The sequence below is a fragment of the Archocentrus centrarchus genome, chromosome 18, assembly GCF_007364275.1.
Source record: "Archocentrus centrarchus isolate MPI-CPG fArcCen1 chromosome 18, fArcCen1, whole genome shotgun sequence".
In the NCBI taxonomy this organism is placed as follows: Eukaryota; Metazoa; Chordata; class Actinopteri; order Cichliformes; family Cichlidae; genus Archocentrus; species Archocentrus centrarchus.
Window position 1 is genome coordinate 13490470 of NC_044363.1, and position 22790 is coordinate 13513259.

At 41.7% G+C, this 22790-nt stretch overlaps 1 protein-coding gene across 2 annotated transcripts in view; it reads right to left on the minus strand.

Annotated features, from left to right (window-relative positions):
- The window catches only part of hdac8 (histone deacetylase 8), a 45340-nt gene that overhangs the window by 1135 nt on the left and 21415 nt on the right, over positions 1-22790 (minus strand). For both annotated transcript variants that reach the window (XM_030753676.1, XM_030753675.1), the window contains one exon: positions 13774-13879. In XM_030753676.1, the coding sequence (XP_030609536.1) occupies positions 13774-13879 (106 nt within the window). The remainder of the gene's footprint in view (positions 1-13773; positions 13880-22790) is intronic.

The following is a 22790-nucleotide window of genomic DNA, read 5'->3' on the forward strand; positions in this document are numbered from 1 at the left end:
GAGGTCAATTTAATCAAATTAAGTAAGGCTAAATACACATATTAGGCACCAAAGATGGAAGCAGTCTGGAGGAGAGACACACAAACACACACTTGTGCCAATAAAAATGCAAAATAACATCTGGCTGAGGTAAGCCCTGTCACTCCCGCGGAAATAAAAGCATGCAAAAAGAAAATGGGGGGGGGGGGGGGGGGTTAATATGGAAATGACAACATTAAGCAACTCTGTGAGCTCATTTGCATAAGGACACAGATTGGTTTCGCACGTAGACAAAGCAAATGTTTTGACACAATGGCAGCATTATGAAGTCTAGTTGATGGTTTACTTTGCAAATAATGCCGCCTTGTTTGCCTTTTGTCATGTTAAACGGCCCAACTGAGGCAACACAAACACGCTGCGCGCGCATACATTCGCTCGGCGGATGAGTAATGGCACTGACGCACTGAAGGAGGATGTCCTGTTTGTTGGCCCATTGTGAAGCTGTCACTACAGGCCTGTCATGTTCTCCCTGTGGTGACAACAACAGTTTAATCCAAGACCGTGGTGGGAAAAAGAAAAAAAAAAAAAAACTCAACTGTAACAGTTGGCATGGATCCCCCCCCCAAAGGCTGTGACTCCACTAGTGGTTTAAATAAGCGTTACAATGTCAACAGATTACAGCGTACCTGTTGGTGATGTGTTTACACCAACAGAGACTCAGACAGAAATCAGTCTCCTGATTCATTTCGATGATGTCACCAATTTGAGAAAGAAAACACAAACATGGCTGGGGGAGTGAGGGGACTACCTGTCAAAACATTTTTTTCCCCAAGGCCACAATGCAGTCATCCAGCACTTTCTAACATAGTCCCACAAAAACAGAGAGACTTGGTTGCCCTGGCCCTGCAGATATTTAGGCCTGATTTTTTTTTCCTAATGTAGCAATAAATGAAAGGGGCCCGATTATGCTTTTCCCCATTTTGTATATGCTCATATTATACATAACATTTACTAAACATTGATTAAACACTGATGCCCACACTAGTCTGCATCAGAAACACTAGTTGGTTAGCTGTTGGTTCTAAGATGTTACAACACCACGTACCACTAACCAGGGCTGCGCTCCTCTCAGTTTTATTCTTCACCTCGCATCTTTATGACTGTCACACAGAGATGGACAAGACCTCTGCACTCCTGCGGTACCTTGTGTATAAAATGAGCGGCTGTATGTACATCAGCGTTATTAGAGTAACAACATCACCACTCCCTATGCAGTAACCTACGACGTTACCTGAGGTGCACCTCTCGAGAAATGCAACTAAAAGTCGGGTCGAGCCAATATTTAACCTACTTCATTAGATTGTGCTAAATTTTTTGTTTTCTTGGTATTTTATGCTTTTTTTTACACTAGTCCCAATTAGTGACTAGGAAAGGAACAACCCCAATTCAACACAGCCAAAGTTTCAAATAATGAGATCAGAGTATGTACGAGTAATCTCTGAAAGTCAAAAGCTCAGACTTCAGACTGCTGTAAATGGTCTGTTTCAGTTTCTTCACTTTTTTCTACTCTTGGCTTTCTATTGAGGTTTCTTTTGTGTGCATATTGCCCAAGAGTTCCCCAACTACTTGGCAGTGGTTCCTGGAGGTTGCGGGCTCTCGCAGGGTGAAATCAGGTGCTGTACCAAAAACCTAGTGATTGCTCCGGTTGCTAGCAGATTGCCACGGTCGCCCGTAGTATTTAATATTTGTCTGCAAATACTCGCTAACTGCTTGCCGAGCAGTAGTAAAACTTGATAAAGTGCAATGCAAACCAAAAATGGAGAAGGTTCACCTTCAAAGTAAAAGTTATACATTTTGAAACATGCTGGCTGTAGCACTGACTGACAGCATTTACTTTGAAGGGAAACCTTTATTTCTAATTTGGATCGCACTTCTCACAGTTTCACTACAGCTTGGAAAGAAGCTGGCCAGTGTTTGCAGACAAATTTGTCACTTCCATTCAAAGTACGACTGCAGCAATTTGCTAGCAATCAAAGCTTCACATCCCCAAAGTGTAGGTGCGGGTGTGTGGGCAAGACAGAAATCAAAACACACAAGTGAAAATAAGCCACTTAGAGAATGGCCTGATTCAAAAACCATGTTGGGCAAACTCACCAACCAGCTGCTGGCTCACTTGCTCCAGCAACTTTTTTTTCTCCCACAATTTCAATTAATCTGTGAAATAAACTGGCTAAAATGGCACCCTCACTAATGAACAGTATTTCTTCTTACAGTCAGTATTTCCAAATGGAAAAAATCCCGGATCAAACCCCATATTACGACTTAAATGGGAAGGAAGGCGATCTTTCACCTTCTTCTAGTCACTGCTAGTTTGTTTTACATGGCAACAGAATAAATTGAGAAGAAACTGAAAAGAAAGATGCCTGTTTGCAGATAAACTGCTTGTTTAGTTTGCCCCCCCCATGTTTCAGATCCTGTAAACTTTGCTGCCGGTTAAGAGCAGCTGTCCACATTTCTCTCTCTCTAGCAGTGATACAGTACTTGCAGCAGGGCTGAGTACATATCTATTTTAAAGCTTTAGTTACTAATTATTTGGTGGATTTAGATCAATATAAACACAAACATACGAATAATTATGCTACACTGTTATGGATAAAGCTAGCAGTATATAAATACATTAAACAAGCTTTTGTTTTTGGACCAGTAAAAGTCTGATCTAACAGAACTGGATTATGACTTAACAGAGTTTTAGCTGTTCAGCTGATGACTGTCCACTCATGGCCACTAAGTACAGTTGCGACATAATTCATTGTTGTATGTGAATGAGGCTCTCCTGCTGGTTCAGCCCAAGTTCTTCCTCTTCATGCTAGAAATGGAAAATAAGCTCCTTGCTCCGTGTTGTGGGCCACACAGTATTCATTATGAAGGTTGGACAGCACTACTCTCATGGGAGCACCTTAACCACTTCCTCCGCCCCTGCCTTGGCGGTGATGGTATTGATTATTGGTCATCGCGGCGAGACGGCAGGGCGGTCAAAGCATGGAGTGGATCGCCTTTCTTCACCTGATGAAGTCAACGCAGCCAATTTTAGATTGCAGCTGGTTGTGTTCGATGCCTGCGCACACAAAAGAGGGTCTGTCGCCTGTTTTTATTTTAAGGATATTCCCTTTCTGCTATAGCCAAACACAGGTGCTATTTACAGGAAATTACAGGTCCAAAAGCAGTAGAGATGGTGGAGATAACAGCAACACATACAAGTCGTGTTGCTGTTATCTCTACTTTTTAAAAAGACCCAGATTGAGTAGTTGCTGACTATTTTCTGGGGGAATTGGCACACACAATGCAGTTTTTTCTTTCCCTCCTGCTGTGACAAGGAAAAACTCAAGAATTATAATGTGTACTAAAAACAGGAGAAGTCCATCCCAAACAACAGGACATCTGTGGTTAGAAATATTGATTAGATTCTAGCTGTAATTAATGTGCCCTATCCTTTATTCTGGCTCTGCTGTTTGGTTGGTTTATGCTCAACAAATAACTCATCCCTGTGCCTGCCACTGCTTTGCAGATGTATTTACCTTGTAGCATCTCTGGGAGCTTCTATACTGTTTGTGTGTATTTTACAAGTGTTTACACACAATATCTCTTTCTCTAAACAGGTTTTTTTTGTCTTGGGTGCGTGGCATTTTATTTTGCGTCAACAGAGGGGAGAATTTACGACCGAGGGCATCATCGTCATCAAAATGTAAAGATGCTGAGATATTTTCCCTGCTGAAACACACAGATAAAGACACTGTTACACAGAAAGGCTGGCAGTTTACCCGCAAACAAGCAGCCTCTGGGGAAATCACGCTACCAGCCTCGTAAACACAGAGCCGTGAATGCACAAACAGTCTGACAGCTGCCGCTGCAGCCTCGGACAGTCACCTCATAAAAGTCACATTTTAATTAATGAAGCCTCAGTGTGCACTATGAGAGGGAAAACACAGGAAGAGCTCTGCTTACACCTGAATGCTTTTAATTCTTGTTTCTTCCACACACACATATATATATATACACACTAAGTGACCACGTTACAACAGCAATAACAAAAGCTGACATGTTTCTTGTGTTTGTGCTAGAAACATGTCAACTTTTATTCTTTTTTATAGTTCTTGCCAATAATCTAGATAAGTTTTTATTACATGGCATTGAGATATTTCACTTTCACAAGCATCCGGGTCATAAAAAAAGACACCAATGTGGTAGTGCCTTAAACCTACATTCTATTTACAGGCCATAAGAGCAGGACGAGGTGGATGTTGAAAGGGAGGTCTGGGCATCTTTGCTTAGACTGCTGCCCCTGTGACCGGACAAGTAGTAGAAAATGGAGCGACAGTTGTCAGATAATTCTCAATGAACAGAACTGAAAGGAGCTACATGGCTAAAAGTTATCATTTAGACCTGCTTCTGGAAAAAAGCTCAAACAGAATTTTAGTTTTTACTAAAAAAAACCTATTGATCAGAGTTTCTGTCAGTCTGCCCACCCCAGTACTAAGGAAGGGTTATATGTGCAGGTACTGTAGGTAGGAGGTTTTGCAGACCCGTGAGCCTAACCATGGTGACAAGATATGATTAAGTGAATAAGGGACAAGTTTAGAGACCGGTCTGCAGCCGTCTGACAGCTACTGGTTGTGAGAGTTAAATGAGTATTCCCTGATTGGCTGTTGGAGGTTAATGGCAGTCACTGGGAAAATGATTAGTGAAGCCCCAAGTCATTCAGGCCTACAGACTGGTCAGTGGCAGTGTTAATTTAGTTGACGAACTATTTTCGTCATAGTTTTCGTCAATGACACTTTTTTTCACGATGAAAACGAGACGATAACTAAATAAAAACTACCTAAAAGGATAAAAATGATGAAATTAATTGACACTTTTGCCAACGAATGAAAATGAGACAAAAATGCATGGTGGGAACGACATCCAATCAGAACTGATTTAATTTTGTGACAGGGCGGGACAAGTTAGGAAAACATCCAATCAAATGCACAGTTGCACAAATTTGATCTAAACCCGGGAAGGCTGCACTAGCCTGTGAATTTTTCAGGCAGAGCAGGCCTACACATCAATATTTTATTGTTATGCTCAATAAACAAAGTCAGGTAAATAAAGCTGTATTTGTTCACTATGTGTGTGTGTGTATTTGTCTTTCAAGCATTAATAATATTCCATAACTTTTAACAAATGTTTAATTTCGTGTAAGTGTGTATGACTAATTCAAGGGAACTGAAGAAAAAGCATTTCTATTTTACACCCTTTATATTTTAGTCGACTGAATCGACTGTAGATTTAGTCGACTATATTCTTACGCTAATTAGTCAACTAAAGCTAGATTAAAACTAAAACTATTCAGATGACTAAATTATGACTAAAACATTTTTGTCAAAAGACTATGACTAAAATTAAATCAAAATGTGCTGTCAAAATTAACACTGGTCAGCGGTCCCCCATTTTTTTCGTGTATTCCTCAGCGGGTTGCAAACACCTCCTTGTGATTGCTTTGGTGGCTAGCATATTGCATGGAAGTGACAGATTTGTCTAAAAACACTGTCCGGGTGCTCTCCAGTCTGTAGTGAAAGTGCAGCACAAGCAGGAAATGGAGACTGCCTTCAAAGTAAAAGTCAGACCTTTAGAATCATGTTGGCTGAAGTCATGAGGAACAACTTTGAAAGCAAATCTTCTCCACTTCCAGTCTGTGTCGCACTTTTTTGCTCAGCTAGTACTTAGAGAGTAATTGCAGGCAAACACGAAAAACTTCAGACAACCATGGCAATGTGCTAGAAACCAAAGCAATCGCATGGTTTTTGGTGCAGCACCTTCTTCACAACCAATTTCACCCAACGAGAGCCAGAAACCTCAAGGAACCACTGCCAAGCAGTCAGGGAACACACATTTCACACCATATTTGACATTCAAGTCCACTATGGTGGAGAACTCTTGAACAATGTGCGCATGACACCATGTGAGAAACCTAAATAAATCACTGTGGCTGTAGCCACCGCTGCATCAGACACTGGTTAGTTAAGTCCTGAGCTTTTTTGTTGTCATTTTGAAACCGGGTGTGATAAGCGAAGGGTGGCTCTGACTGTGAAACCACACACTGATGATTTCAAATGATTTTATGAATACAAATCATCAGCCAGTGAGTATACCCTGCCTAATCCTCTTTTCTGCATGTTAGAATGACCATAATTTACAAAAATGACTTCATGTTTTATTCAGTATGAGCTGATATGAGGAACTGTGCCCATAAATTCATCAGGAAAGCATTTACAGAGGCCACAGATCTCTATACTGGACTGGAAGTCTTTCTGCAACAACAGGTACCAGCTCCTGGCAGCCATAAAAAAAAAAAAAAAAAAAGAATAATTATGAGTTATACACTGGAGTGAATGATTCTCAGTTAATATGCTAATATCACCTCATTTAATTTGAAGTTCACTTAGTATGCTACATATAACCTGTGTGGAAAGACGACTGTTATTGTGTGCCTTAAGAACTGAACTCTGTGTGACCTCAGGGAAGCTGTACCACTATGATGTATGCCTTATATGCTGGTCTCAGCACAGCAGACTGACCTTGAAGGGAGGTTGTCATACAGTCAGCAGGCAGTGTTGCGTGGTAGGCATGTTGAACACACTAGAAAGGCTGAGTTGTGCCTGATGTGTTTGCCATGTGAGAGCCGTTTCACGGTGTAATGAGCACATTAATACTCACTAGTGTGGATCTGTTACGTGCCTCATGTCTCTGGCATTCCTTGTATTTATCTTTTACTTTTCTATTTTAATTTTGAACTTATTTTTAAAAATTTTATTCACCCTATTGCCTTAGTTTTGCATAGCTTACTTAGATTTATGTTTATGCCTCTGCACCAGGGGTCTGAGAGTAAATTAATCTCAATCCTCTGTATGTCCTGTACATATGTGGTATTGACAATAAAAAGACTTTAACTTATGGTTAAGAAAGAAGGACAGGAGGAGTCAGTGGCTACTCGCTGTATATAAGTGAAGGCGGGTTCTCTCTGTCTTTGTTCACTGCTGGTGCCTGTGCTTAATTTCCCATTTATGCTCACCGTTCTTGCCCTCACGAACTTCACAGGACGACAAAAGTGATGTCACACTATCCAGTTTGGTGTCGTTTCGGCCGGTCGTGCAACCTTTCGATTTTTGTAACCCCGTGGGGGTGTCGCTGCAAGTGTATGACTGTGATGGTTTTACTGCCATTTTATTGATACAACAGTATAGAAGCTCAAAGAGTCACAGATTATACAGAGGAAGGTGCTGCAAGAGCTTGAAAAGATGAGGCTTTCTGGGGAAAAAAATGGCATGATCTCTTTGCTTCAAGTATTTGATTGTTCAGCAGAATACTACTACGAGTATTCCTGCCCTCAGCGCTAGTATATATGCTATGGAGCTGTGATGACCTGTCTGAAGTGACCAATGCGGCGAGCGTAAATGGGCCATAAGGCTTGAGGGGTTGCTTCACTGTTGCTTTTGCTTATTTATTTGAATCCCTCTCCTTTTGTAGAAACTCAATAAATCACATAACACAGAACTCTGATTTTCTCTTGAAGATCTTTTTTTGAGTGTTATTTTTTACTTTTAAAAGGATCTAAAAAACTGAATCCGCAAGTAACGAGACAAAGTTGATCATTTTGGCTCCAGAGTTTTGAGTCCCAGAAGCTACATCCATCTTTTATACCATTTATGTGCCCAAGCTACACCTCTTACTGATTGTCTAGTTTTCCTTTAAGGATGTCGGGAATGGCGCCACAGTGGTTAGTACCGTCACCTTGTAGCAAGAAGGTTCTGGGTTTGAACACACCGGCCAGCTTGGGCCTTTCTTTGTGGAGTTTGCATATTCTTCCTGTGCCAGCTATTCCAGCTTCCTCCCACGGTCCAAAGACATGCATGTTAGGTTAACTGGTGATTCTTAATTGACCTTTGGCATGAATGGTTGCCCCATGACAGCTGGAATAGTATTTGCTAAAATCTGCATCCTATCTGGGAAAACTCTTCATAGCATGAAGGAGAAACTTCACAGGTGGAAGGCACTCGCTTATATTTTTACGTAATGAGCCGTATGCACGCCTTGCATCTCTTCCTATCTGAACAAAATATAAATATCTGCCAAGACGGTGTGCTGTGTAAACCGTGCATGATGCCTGCGTACAGGGATGGTTTAACATATGGACTCGGAACCTGACACATGGTGAATGAAAATGGAGGATTTTGGAGATCGCCACTTTAAGATTCAAATCCGTTCGTGCGAGCGGACAGAGCAGATGTGGGCACACAAACATACATACACTCTTTCTCTGCCCAGTTTCTCGGGGAAACCAATGTTTATAAGCAGCACTTTGCTTCCAAACCAGAGAAACACTTATCCAGCCCAATGATGTCATGTGGATATGTTTGCCTTGAGGGGTGTGTGTGTGTGTGCGCACGTCTGTTGCAGGCTATCGTTATTCAGTGCTCGTGTGTGTGCATAAGTTAAGTTAGCAGACACATGAGGCTTTCTTTTTGAGACTGACATCCTCCAGTGTATTATAATACACTGACTTCCCATTGGGATTACAGTGTTGTGTGGTAACAATAAATATGAGAGAGCAGAAGCAATAGAGAAAGGAGAACCCCCCCCCCCAAAGCAAAACAAACAAAAAGGGGACATAAAACAGATGTGACAATTTGAAGGAGTGATACATCAGTGGAAGGAGGAGATTAAAAAACCTCTGGATTCACATTTTAAAGGGTGAAAAGGAAAAAGAAGCAGCTCAACTGTGCAGAAAAACTGTCACTGATACTTTTTTTTTTTTTAGCACATTTAAGAAGCAGAAGCTCTAAAATCCAAACCAAGTAGAAATTCAGTATGAGTACAGCCTCAAAAGACTTGAGCATTTTTGTTCCTTGGTGGGAAGATAACAGTGAACAAGGGATCTGATGAAAGACAGAAGAGGCAGATGGGATACAGCAGCCAAACATACACTCCACTCGCTTCTCTCCATCTTTGGCTTGTCTGGATTAATTTCTTCTCCCTTTTATTCCCTCCATCCATCCGCTCACCGGTTCCCTCTGTTAGCTCTAATAAAAGCCTTATGACTGGAAAATAGCGATACTTCCAACCCCTCCAGTTGTGATGATTTAATGCGAGCCAACAGACCAACTGAATTTCAGCAAATAGACTCCTGATCCCCCCCGTGATTTGATGTGACCTGAAGTTTTTCAAAGCCGAGGACTTAATGCTGTTTGGATAAAAACGATTCCACGTCCAAAAGGCTTTTTGTCATTTGCTACAGTCAGATGAAATGTTTAAATATATGAAAGTTTAGATGCTAACTGATACCATGTCCACTCTACTGAGGATAAAATTTGAGAACAATATTTTCCCTCTGCTCTGGATTTCCATTCACACTGATCCACAGATTTCCATCAGCAAACTTCCTCTGCATGGAGTAGATCTGAGTTTGGATATAAATGAGCAGATAATTCCCCAGAGTATAAAAAGTAGCAAAAACTGCAGTTCCTCTAGAAGCCACTTGAGGCTGACCCCTAAAGTAAGTCAATCTCCAAAGACTCTCATGTTAAAATGCCCAACTTTACAGCATGAAACGGACATTTAACGGTATTTTCACAACTATATTTTGTTCATTTTGGTCCGAATCAAATGATGAGTTTGTAAACTTGTAGCTTTCTCCTGTGTTTTGCTTTCTTTTCAAAATGGACCTAAATGCATCAGTAGTCATCCAAGTGAGCCTTCGGTTCATTTTCCGGCTAGCTGCCACAGTCTGTGTACTTTGCTGCATCCCAGATTATAAAGCATACCTGGCATCAGAGATGCAGGCTCTTGAACTGAGCACTGATATCAAGTCGGATGGTGCCTCTTCTCTTTAGTGCAGAGGACATATTTTCCATGTTTTCTAAAAAGAATTTCAAATTTCAGTTTGTCTGATCACAGAACAGTTTTCTCCTTTGCCTCAGTCCAGGTTAAATGAGCTTTGGCTCAGAGAAGACGGCCATGTTTCTGGATCATGTTCACATATGGCTTCATCTTTGCATGACAGAGCTTTAACTTCCATTTGTGGATGGCACAGTAAACAGTATTCACAGACAGTGATTTCTGTGCCCATGCACTGATTTTTAATGCAGGGCCTGAAGATCACAGCCATCCAGTACTGATTTCTGGCTTTGTCTGTTGCACACAGAGATTTCTTCAAATTCTCAGACTCTATTGATGATATTAGGTACTGCAGATGATATTCAAAGTTTTTGTAATTTACATTGAGGAGCATTATCCTGCAATTGTTCCACAATTTGTAAGTAAATAAGTAAGTAAGTAAGTAGATCTTCTTTACTTCAAAAATGAGCAACAAGATGCTGTTTTTTTTTTTAACTCAGTCATAAAAATTGTAATTCTAAGCCTTATTAGAATTTAACTGGGTGAGTTACATAAAAACCCACCTACCTGTCCAGTTTTTATGAAGGGTTAATCAACTAGAGACCCCAACAGTTTTTTTGCAGCAGGGTGTAAGCATGACGTACATGAAAAATACTTTGTTCTCCCACAAACTCCCACTGTGACACCCAGCAGCCAGAGGCTTATTCCTGGGACCTATAAACATCAGTGACCCGATGTCCAGCTTTGTGCTGAAATCCTGCAGAAAACTGTAGACATGACAAATCTGCATGGGAGATGCTTACCTGCAGACTGGCGAGATGTAGACAGAGGAACTGTGGGCTTACACGAGACTGCTCGGTATTTACAGGTCAAAAAAATGAATCAACTCTAATCTGCAAGGTGCTCCTGCAGATCTCTGCAGACCCCTCTCTCATCAGTAAGAGCAGGAAGCAGCATGACCTTTACATGTAAATACGCAAAGACCACCACAGTCTGTCCATTTGCAGCCTCCACTCCACCTGAGCTGGACTCTCACACTCAGGCAGACACATACAATCTCTCACCCTCTCTGTCTCTCACACCCACTCTCTCTTTTGCTCTATATTTTTACAGCAGTTTTTGAGAAGGTGACACTTTTTGTCTTCAGACCCTCAAGTATGAATTTATTTATTTATTTTTTAAATCTGATGCTGCAGAAAAACAAAAAATGCATGAAAAGGAATATTCCTGCCAATCATTGACCCATCTCAGGGCCTAATCAAATAGTCCATCCATTTGCTTCCACTTATCCAATTGTGGGTCATGGAGGGGCTGGAGCCTATCCCAGCTGCCATAGGGCAAGAGCCAGGGCACACCCTGGACAGGTCACCAGCCTGTTGCAGGGCTAACACAGAGAGACAGACAACCATTCACACACACATTCACACCTATGGGCAATTTAGAATCACCAGTTGAGTTAACCCAACAAACTGCATGTCTTTGGACTGGGGGGGGAAGCTGGAGTACCAAGAGAACCCATGCAGAACATGAAAACTCCACCCAGTAAGGCCCCAGCCAGATGGTAGATTTGAACCCAGGACCTTTTTACCATCTTGCTGTGAGCCAACAGTGCTAACCACTGCACTGCCGTGTTCCCCTCCTCCTTAAAATGTGTTTTATGTAAATTGTTTGATAAAAACCTGTGGTGCTATGTATGTAATACTGGCCTTTGAAGGGTTAAAATCCCCCCAAAATATATGTAATATTTGATATATTTATTTCAGGCTGAAGTAGTTTTAAAAGAAGTAGTTTTAAAGTGAAAAAAATATTACTATACAGCACGGTGGCGCAGTGGTTAGCGCTGTTGCCTCACAGATAGAATACCATCTGGAAGGCCTGGGTTCGATTCCACCTTGGCCCAGGCCTCTCCCTCTCTCTGTGTGGAGTTTGCATGTTCTCCCCGTGCTTGCGTGGGTTTCCTCCGGGTACTCCGGTTTCCTCCCACATTCCAAAGACATGCACTTACTGGGGTTAGGTTAATTGGCTATTCTAAATTGCCCATAGGTGTGAATGTGAGTGTGAAAGGTTGTTTGTCTCTCTGTGTTGGCCCTGTGACAGGCTGGCGACCTGTTCAGGGTGTACCCTGCCTCTCGCCCTATGACAGCTGGGATAGGCTCCAGCCCCCCCGCGACCCTGACCAGGATAAGCGGAAGCGAATGGATGATGGATGGATGGATATATAATACTATTGCTATATAATATTTGCACAGCAGATTTTTTTGTCCTTAGGATCACAAGTGTAATGTTTTTGCAAAACCTGATACTGTAGAAAAAACAAAAATGCCTGAAAATTAATATTGCTGCGAATTATTGACAAATCTCAGGGCCTAATAAAAATAATAAACACGCCTCAAAATACATTTTATTGACATTATTTTAGTTTTTTGTTGATTAAAAAAATAACAGTGGCACTATGTAAGAATACAGGCTTATAATGGGTTAAAATAAAAAAGATGTATATAATATTTGATATGTATATTGCCAAGTGCTTGCTCATAGGGGGTTGTTTGATTGTTGGGGTTTTCTCTGTATTGTTGTAGGGTCTTTAACATCGGAGTCTATGGGGAATGGCTCCTTTTTGAAGCCTCCTTCCAGTGGCCGCTGCAGGAATTGCAGTTTTTACCATTTCTATGTCTGCTTCATTTTTCAGTCCTGAAGGTTGCCCCCTGATCGAATCAGTAAAATAATGTATTTGGATAGAAGTTTTTGAATGACTAGAAGCTAATGAAAGGAAAAAAACAACATCTTCCCTTCTTCTTTCTTCTACTGCTATGGTAGCATTGAGCAAACCCTGGTAATGCTGAGGCAGAGTAGAGCTAAAAATAACTGTGATGAATGGGGCTAAAGATGTTTTTCAACGGACAAAAAGGCAGCTTTGACTTTTGTGGTCTGGCTAAAACTAAATCCATATCCATCTTTCATAGAAGCAGTGACAATTATTAATCTATTTCATACTTTTGAACATGGATCACCGTGATGTGACCGGAATTATTCCCAGAATATTTTGAGTGTCTTTTACTTGGTCAGTAACTTACACACACACACACACACACACACACTCTCACCAGAACAGATAACTGCTGTTTAAAATAAAAGAGTTCACTGACAAAAGGAAGGAGAGGAGGATTTCCTGATGGCCTATGGTTCACACTTTTACATCCCAGAGGATCAAACTCAGATTTCTTTTTCGTTCAAATGTGTTGCTGTATGCAGCGTAAAGTTTGACATGCTCACGGATGCATGGTTTCCTGACTTCACCTCCTTACAATAATTCTCCTGTCGCTCAACTTTTCGCCGAAATTTCACCCTGCTGTTAGATTTCTCCTGAGAGCTGTGGGCTGTCAACACTGAGACCAAAGGCCCGGCTTAAGGCTTAACCACAAGGCTGCGAGCGCGCGCATGCGCACACACACGCACACAAATATGTGTATCCTCTCTATATGTGCAAACATGAACGCACATATAGAGAGGAAGATGTAGAAAAAGAAAAAAAAAAATACCACATGTATGAAGAGCCAGACTTGAGCAGGGGTCACACATGGATTGTGCAAATTCACTCTCTCACACATACACACACACACACGGATGTTAAAAGCCACAGAGAGGACACAAAAAGAGAAGAAGGCATACTTTCATCCCACACAGAGACGTATAGAAACAAGAGCAGACACATGAAACCGCACATTAAAAGAGCCACACAGAGACCAAAGGGCCTCAGGTGAGCCAGGGTTCAGTACAACACAAACAAACACACACCTGTTTACACCCCTCACCCGCACCTGCGCATCCAACCCAAACACAGACACAGACACATGACTTGCACACCTTTGATGGTGCTGATGACCTGGTCCAGGTGTTTGGTGTCGTTGCGGTCTGGTCTACAGCTCGGACTGATCTCCAGGGAGTAGTCTGGTCCGTATTCTGTAAAAAACTACACACACACACACACGCACACACACACACACACACACGCACGCACGCACGCACGCACGCACGCACGCACGCACGCACGCACGCACACACACACACACACACACACACAGATCACATCTTGAGATTTAGATTTGCTGATTTTAAAATAATGTGTCTTTTTTGTATTCACAGTCATGCGTTCATCCATCACATTTGCCCAGAGTCACTGCAGCACGGCGCCAAAATACACTTTCTATTCTTTGTCTTTTTTTTTTTTTTTTTTTGGAGAATGCAGCTGCTTTCCTGGAAAATTTTGGGAGTCTGTTTGGACTTTGAAGTGCTGAACTGACTGGTGATGAATATTTACACAGGCTTTCAGGGATCTTTTTAAACAAATAAGTGAAATAAATTCAAAACAGTGGTTAAAAAAAAAAAAAAGACAGACCTCCCTCCCATTTTTATGTTTTTGACCATCCTTTCTGTTCTCCTCAATAAACTCCTCATCTTACCTCCCATTCTTTCTGGCTCCTTTTATAGATCGTTCCCCTACAGCCAACCACCCGGTTCTGTGTTTGAAACCCGGGCCATGGCAGGACTGTTCAGTGAGGAGTTTGTATATCTCGGTTGCACATTTTTCCTCTGACCGCTCAATGTCTTAACCTCTCAAAATTCTATTTAGAGTTGGGGGGAAGGTTCACTTCTACCTCTTTTCTAAATTCTTGAGAAATCACTGAAATCTGAAAAAAACTGAAGCAGCAAATTGCAGGAAAGAGTTGATTTTTAAAGGTTTCTAGTTTCTAAAACTAGGTTTGTTTAGCATGTGGCTAAAATGCAACTAATCTCAAGTTCAATGGCAACCTGGTTAAGTGTTAGAAAAAGGTGGCATGCCCACTCTGGAATTAGCTGCCTGAAGTGGAGGAGTTCAAGTATTGTGCGAACTTCACCAGTGGGGGAGTGGGAGACGGTTTAGTCTGCCGTGCCCAGTTATGTGGACCAGTCTGTTGTGGTGAAGAGAGGTCTGACCATAAAAGTTGAAGCTGTCGGTTTGCCGGTCGATACGTTCCCATCTTCACCTATGGCCGTGAGCTCTGGGTAGAATGAGATTGTGGATACAAGTGATGGAAATGAGCTTCCTGCATAGCGTGTCTGGGTTCTCTCTTATAGATACGGGGAGGAACTTGGCAATTCAGGATCTGCTCAGAAGAGAGCCACTACTCCTCTATATGAAAAGGAGCTAGGATGCCTCCTGACACCTCCTAGGAGAGGTATTTCAGCCATGTCCAGCTGGGAGGAGGCCACAGAGAAGACCCAGGACACACTACGGGCATGTATGTCTCTTGGCTGGCTTGTAAGAGCGTCCCACCCCTCAAAGAACTGGAGGACATGGCTTGATAAAGGAAGGTCTTGGAATTTCTGCTTAGACTGCTGCCCCCACAACCCCAAGACATGGCAGAAAACAGAGTTAGTCCTCAGTGAAAAGGACTAAACAGAGCTAAATGGCTAAAATCTTTATTTAGACTGAATACTATTTCAGTTGTTGCTAAAATAATATAGCTCAGAGTTTTCCATCATTGCACTTCAAGCCTGCCCAGTCTAAGCTGACCCACCCTGCTTGCCCTAACAGAGGGGAATATGTGAAGGTATAGAATCAGATTGCTGCTGTTAGAAACTCTCTGCTGTGATAAACTGGTAAAAGTTAATGAAAGAAGGTGTAAAAGATGACAGAGCCACCAGTAGTTAGTGAGGTCCAGTTACGAAGCCTCGAGTCGAGGCTGGTGTCGCCACCTTGGTGTCTTGAAACTGGGTGCGACAAAAGCGAGGGGTGGATCTGACTGTGAAATCACATGCTTATTGGCTAAAAACTTGTGACTGATAAGTCATTAGCCAATATCCTGGATAATCACCTGCTGTGACTCTTATAACAGCCCTAATCTATAAAAATGGACTTAATATTCTATTCAATTTGACTTGAAATTAGTGACTGAGGCCATGAAGTCAGGAAAGTGGTCACAGAGCAAAGGAGCTGAGGGCTGTTTCACCCAGCCCGCAATAAAAGAGGTAGCTCTAAGATCGGTAGTTCCCCGTTAAGAACAGCTGACGAGACAGGGAATATTTTTGATGGTAGTTAAAAGGTCAGTAGAGCACTTATTTCATGACATGCCACCTAACTGTTGCTGTAAAGTCCGACGAGCACCAAAGTCAGCAGGACTCAATTCTTTAGTCACTGTGGATATCTGAGCAAAATTTCATGGTAATCTGTCCAGTATTTGTTGAGATATTTCCATCTGGACCAAAGCAGTGTACTGATTAACAGACTGATCCCTCAAGCAAAGAAACACATTTTTCAGATAGACACATGTTGTTTTTATTCTATGATTTTTTATACTGTGTTGTCTGGGAGTTGGATCAACACAAACAAAAAAAAAAAAAAATGTATGAGACTCTCCAGCCTGTACAGAAGGAAACTGTAATGCAGAACGCAGAAGAGAAACCGCCAAGCCTCCGCTAAGACAACCCTGCCAACCACAATTAAAAAAAAAAAAAACACTCACAGATTATTTGAGCAAATACCAAAGGCTCCTGGCATTTCAGGCAGAGTCCAAACTCATCCAACAAAAAAAAAAAAAAGAGAGAAACAGGTGGAAATCCAGAGAGTGGGTTCAACAAGAAGTTAAAACCAGAGCACCTCCGTTTAAAAGAAAAAAGAAAAAGGAAATATTTTCAAGGATTTTTTTGAGGGGCCATGACTCAGAGCCATGAGAGCTAAGCAAACTCTGAGGCCAGGTCTGACCACAAGTGCGTCAGTCCGTTTGCAGCAACTGTTGTGAAAGCCTTGGACTCTGAGGACTCAGCAGAACACGTCGAGCGAGCCAAGCTGACTGAGGCCTAAAGTAAAGGAGCGGGGCACGTAGGAAAACGAAGATCAGAGGGATTAAAATGGCAAAAAGAAAAAAAAAAAAAAAACAAAGAATATTGAGTAAACGTATCAGGAAACTCTGAAAAAGGGTTTGTGTTTGTTTAATCAGCAATCAAAAACCCAGAAGGAAATAAATAAACAGTGTGACGCTCAAACCACACAGCAAGACACACCGTTTGTTAGATGATCACATTTAAAAAAATAGATATGATTATAAAATCTGTTAAAATTAAATATGCCAGAATTGTCTTTAGCTATATCCTTATCACTGTGGTCACATTTACCAAACCAATCAGAATGAGGAAGCTTTAGTGCATCTGTTTACTGAGACCGTGTGTCATATTTGGATAGTATTAGATTACTGCGCTGACCTGAAATCTGACATTCTGACAAATACCATCCATATTATAACAACAAGATGGGACTAAAAAAAAAAAAAGGGAACATTAAAAAAAATAAACACTAAAAAAAAAGCAAGCCCTCTGACAACAAACTGATCTGAAAAGAAAACTCTTAAAACTAAAAAAAAAAAAAAATGTAAGAAAAGCAAAACTATTATAAAAAGCAAACAAACCCCCAAACAGATAATCAAATCTAAACTTCATGAAAGAACAATATTCTTCTTCCACTGCCGCTCTGCTGCCTTTGAGCAAACCCCAGATTTCCTGCTAATCCAGGAGCAGAAGATAAATGAGATGAATTGAGCGCAAAAAATTATTTGGGTTATTTGTTCTTCTTTCCAAGACAAAAAGAAGTTTTCAGTGCTTAAGAAAGTGCTACTTTTGGCACTTCAGCAGAAGGTTATTATAGTTAACTGAAAACTAAAACCAGCTGTAAACATTTTTTAAATAACTGAAATATCCATCCATCCATCCCAGCCTCTTCCACTAATTAAGGGTTGGGGGGGGCTGGAGCCTATCCCAGCTGTCACAGGGTATGGCTTATGGCCATAACACCCTGAACACCGATCTCACCTGACCTCAGAAGCTAAGCAGGGTCAGATGCCAAATGCCCTTCGTGACACAACCCCAAAAAGGTTTTTTGTGCCTCTTTCCTTGGTACGAAAAATAAGCCCTGACTTTTGAGGAAAAATTAAAACTAACTGAATAAAATAATATGCAGGAAATGTGTTCAGCGTTTAGCCTTTGCAAATTTGTCAGATTTCTCTGAGGCTTTTGTGCGTTTGCTGTCACTGGATGTTGAGTCAGCTGCCTTCACACAGTGTATGTGTTCAGGTTCAGGTTCCTTTATTTGCACTCGTATGCAGATTTAGCCTGCAGTCGGTGACTCATCCATCTTCACGCGCACGTGTTCAAAACACACACCCAGACAACAAAGAACAGATAAGTGTGAAGAAGAAATCAATGAATAACGAAAAATCATCCACACAGCATCACGGAGGATGCGATTTGTTCATCTGAGTGACGGCCGCTGGAACAACGCTGCTTTTAACCCGTGCTGTTCTGCACTTTGGGACTAGAACGCTTCGTCCATGAGGAAGAACCCGAAACTCACTCTGAACCAGCCAATCGCTGCAACTGTGTGGTATTCACAGATGCTGCAGCTCACTGATCCTGTTCTTTACAGATAACTATCCAAACCGTCTCAACATTTTCAAACCAGAAAACTACAATAACTCTGCTTCTGGGTTGGCTTCATTTTTCAGGCCCGAGGTTGCAGCTTGAGAAGTATTTGATTTACAACTAAACAAAATAAGGAAAAAGCAGCAAACATTATAAACACTGAAAGGCTGTGGTCAGTTTTTTTGCTTCCTAAGACTCCATTATCAAAATTGCTGCTGTCACATTTTCTCCTCTGGCTTATATTAAAAAGCATTTCCCCCAAAATGTCAGCGTGCTCCCCTCAAGTTGGCGTTCATTTAACATCCCCTAATGATTTCGACATTGATGTTGCGGTCATTTAAAATACGAGGATATCTTGTTTTGAACAAAGCCTCTTTAGTGGATTAGACAGACATTATTAGAGAAGACTTCAGAAGGTCTGCAGGCAACACACACACACACACACAGCTGAGCTGAACTGAGCCAACGTGCAGCAGGAGTATACTTTTGTTTATATGAAGACAAAGGCTACTCTGTCTTTGATTAATGGTCCTGTGTGTGAGTCAGATAGAGAGAATGCACGCTGGTGTGTATGTGATAGATGTATTAATGTGTCCATATATGTGTGTTTAGTGTGATTATCCACAGATATTTGCTTGTGGGAGTTCATGCATACGGAGGTAAGGTCCTGTTTTGGTGTGTGTGTGTGTGTGTGTGTGTGTGTGTGTGTGTCTGTTTCCAATTACCTCAGATGAGTTTCTGTGTCTTACCTCCGGCCTCAACAGAGCCCGATGTGAGACTTGACACACACACACACACACACACACAAACTGTATTCCCATGAACCCAGTGCTCTGTCTCCTGCTGTCCAGCAAAACACACACACACACACACGCACGCACGCACGCACGCACGCACGCACGCACACAGTCTCCCACTGGCTGCTTGTTTGGCTTGGACGACCACAGAGAGGAGAGAAAGAGGGGAAGCGAGGAAAGTGGAGACCATCCTGACATATTTCTTCAAATTTTTCTTCATAGTAGAAACAAATAATAGCTTTGCTGTGTTTGTGTGTATATGTGTGTGTGCGAGAAAGAGAAAACGCCACGTGACAACAGACAGACACGATCCAGTGACGCAGCACAGCTACGTCACCTGGCCAAGGTCAGGAGACAGAAAATACCCGCTGACTGGCTCCGGTGTCTCCGGCTGAGACGCCCAGGGAGATAAATAGGGAAAGGTCGCTGCTTATTTACCATAGTTCTTCACAGGGACCCTCTATCCATCACTCCCTGAGCCCGTTTGTACTTGGTGAAGGGAACGTGGTGTGTGTTCATCTCAGTGCCTTTCTATTCTGCAGTTTCAGTCAAAAATAAGATTATTCATAGACATAGTTAAATACCTTAATCCCTATTTAGTTTCACTTCAAAGCTCTGCTCTGTTCTTTCAACCCTACTATAGTGTACTACACATATGAGACTGTGTATTTAGTTGGAGCTGTGACTATATTAAAGCGCTCAAAACATAAATAAATAAGGCAACACTTGATCATCACTGTGTAACAAAGTCAGCTAAATGTCAGGGATATCAGTCTGTCCAGTTGGGAAGAAGAAACCATTGTGAATCAATTTCAGTTGCTTTGGTGCCAATGACGGTGATAACAAGTGCACTGGAGGGGCAACAACAAGACAATCCCCACAAAGGGAATAGTTTGCAGGTGGTGGCCACAGACCTTTGCCCTCTCCTTTCTCCTCCTGACCGATTGTTCACTGGTTTAGCTTTTTCTTAGTGTCCAAGTGACTGCTGGTAGCATGAGATGGTACCTGCAGCCTATTCAAGTTGCACAGGTAGTCCAGCTCCACCAGGATGGCACATCCATACGTGCCATCACTAGAAGGTTTGCTCTGTTTTCAAGCACAGTCTCATAATTGTGTGGAGCAGTGTTAGTTTTGACAGCAAATTTTGATTTAGTTTTAGTCATAGTCTTCTGACGAAAATGTAATTTAGTTTTAGTCGTAATTTAGTCATCTGAACAGTTTTAGTTGACTAATTATTGTAAGAATATAGTCGACTAAATCTACAGTCGATTCAGTGACTAAAATATAAAGAGTGTAAAATGTAAATGCTTTTTCTTCAGTTCCCTTGAATTAGTCATTATACACACTTACACAAAAATTAAACATTTATTAAAAGTTATGGAATTAACGCTTGAAAGACTAATACACACACAAACATATTGAACAGACAACATGTTTATTTTCCTGACTGTTTATTGAGCATACCAATAAAATATTGATGAGTAGGCCTGCTCTGCCTGTAAAATTCACAGGTTAGTGCGGCCTTCCTGGGGTTTAGATCAAATTTGTGCAACTGTGCGTTTGATTGGATGTTTTCCAAACTTGTCCCGCCCTGTCACTAAATTAAATCAGTTCTGATTGGATGTCGTCCCCGCCAAGCATTTTTGTCTTGTTTTCATTCGTTGACGAAGGTGTCAATTAATTTCGTCATCGTTTTTATCCTTTTAGGTTGTTTTTATCTAGTTATCGTCTCGTTTTCGTCATGAAAAAAAAAAAAATGGTCGTTGACGAAAACTATGACGAAAATATTTCGTCAACGAAATTAACGCTGGTGTGGAGGAAATACCAGAAGACGGGCAGTTACACGAGGAATGCTGGCCTGGGCCAAAGAAATGACTTCCAGCTTGCTATTAATGGGCATGTTTTTCACCAAACTGTCAAAAGCAGACTCCATGAGGGTGGCACGAGGTCCCAACATTCTACACTGGGACCTGTGGTCACAGCCAGCACGGTGTGGCTTGATTGGCATTTACCAGAAACACCAGAACTGGCAGGTCCCCCAATGGTGCCCCATTCTCTTCACAAATAAGAGCATGGAACATGAAGACATGGAGTCTGCAAACGTTATGATGCCTGAAACATCGCCGATGGCAGATCTGTGTTTTTATTACATATGCCACACACACACTGCAAAAACAAAAGAGAAGAAACCACAATCAGCGCATCAATGACATTATTGCCCGTAAATAAGCAAACGTGACCTTGACCTTGAGCACAATTTAGGTGAATACCCGTTAGATGATCATTGTGAGCAAGTCTGACTAAATTCTGACCAACCCTCTAGGCGTGAACCTGAGGCGACTGTGTGTTGTGATTTGGTGCTATATAAATAAAATTGAACTGAATGGCTGTCTCCGTCTGTGTTAGCCCTGCAATGGACAGGTGACCTCTCTGAACCTCCAAACACAGTTTTTTTTACCTTTCAGAGCTGAAAATATTACTTTCATGTACATTGACATGAATCATGAATGAACTATGATCCATGTCCAGAAACACAAATCAATAGATCAGAGGTCGTTACAAACTGTTGTGAGACTGCATTTGACTATTTTATGGGGTAGACTAATAAAATTAATAAATCAGATAAAGAAATTACATATAATAAACTTTATTAACATTAGCACAGCCCTGCAAAGATGTGCTCTATTTGCAGCACCTTCTAAGCTATTTTTCAAAGTAAAAGCTGGTGTACATTATTTCACCCTCTCCTTTAAAAGGTGCTCAGGACTCCCGGGGACTCCATCGGCCCCCAACACCTGAACAACTTCAGTCAGTTTTTTAGCACATTACTTCAGAGATGTCCCAATTACATTTAATTTTATTGGCAAAACTAAACCTGCCATAATCCATATTTTCTTGCCAATAAAGTAACACACCAAATTAACAAAATATCCTCCATATGTGTGCGTGTTTATCTTTACAGTGTCAATAAATGACTAATATGCAGCTCTGTGCTGCTTGAGTAAATAAAAGGCCCTTCATTAGAGACCGTGGCCTCTCCTCACCACATCGGAGTGTTTTGTTAAACATCATTATCCCTCACACGTGTGACAAGTTCACATCCAGGTGACGGCTCCTAACGCAGAGCATGTAAACAACAAACTGGCAACAAACGTATCTTGTTTGTCGCAGCGTTTGACCAAAGCGCGCGAAAACGTCAGCGCATTCATGTTTGTGTGTGTGTGTGTGCAACAAGTACATTCCCTGTGAGAAAGTTAGAGTGTGCGACAGTACGCACCAGCCCATCTGCGGACGGCCGTGTGTGTGCGTGTGCGTGTGAGAGAGGGGGTGGGGTGTTTGTTTTTACAGCGATCAGCAGGATCTCCAGCTATGAAGGACGCCGAGCAGCACAGCGGAGGGGAAAACATCTCGGAAAACAAACGCAGTCTGACTCACATCAAGCTGCTATCTAATAAATGTTTTCAACAAGGGAAAAGAAAAAAAAACAAAAAAAACAGTGATGCCCAAATCACGGTCACACAGAGCACGTACACCTCTCTTCCTCTATGTCTCCACATCTGGACTCTCTCTCACCTCCACCCCCACCCCTTTCATCAGTCCATGCTTTTTTTTTTTGGTTCATCTGATAGTTTT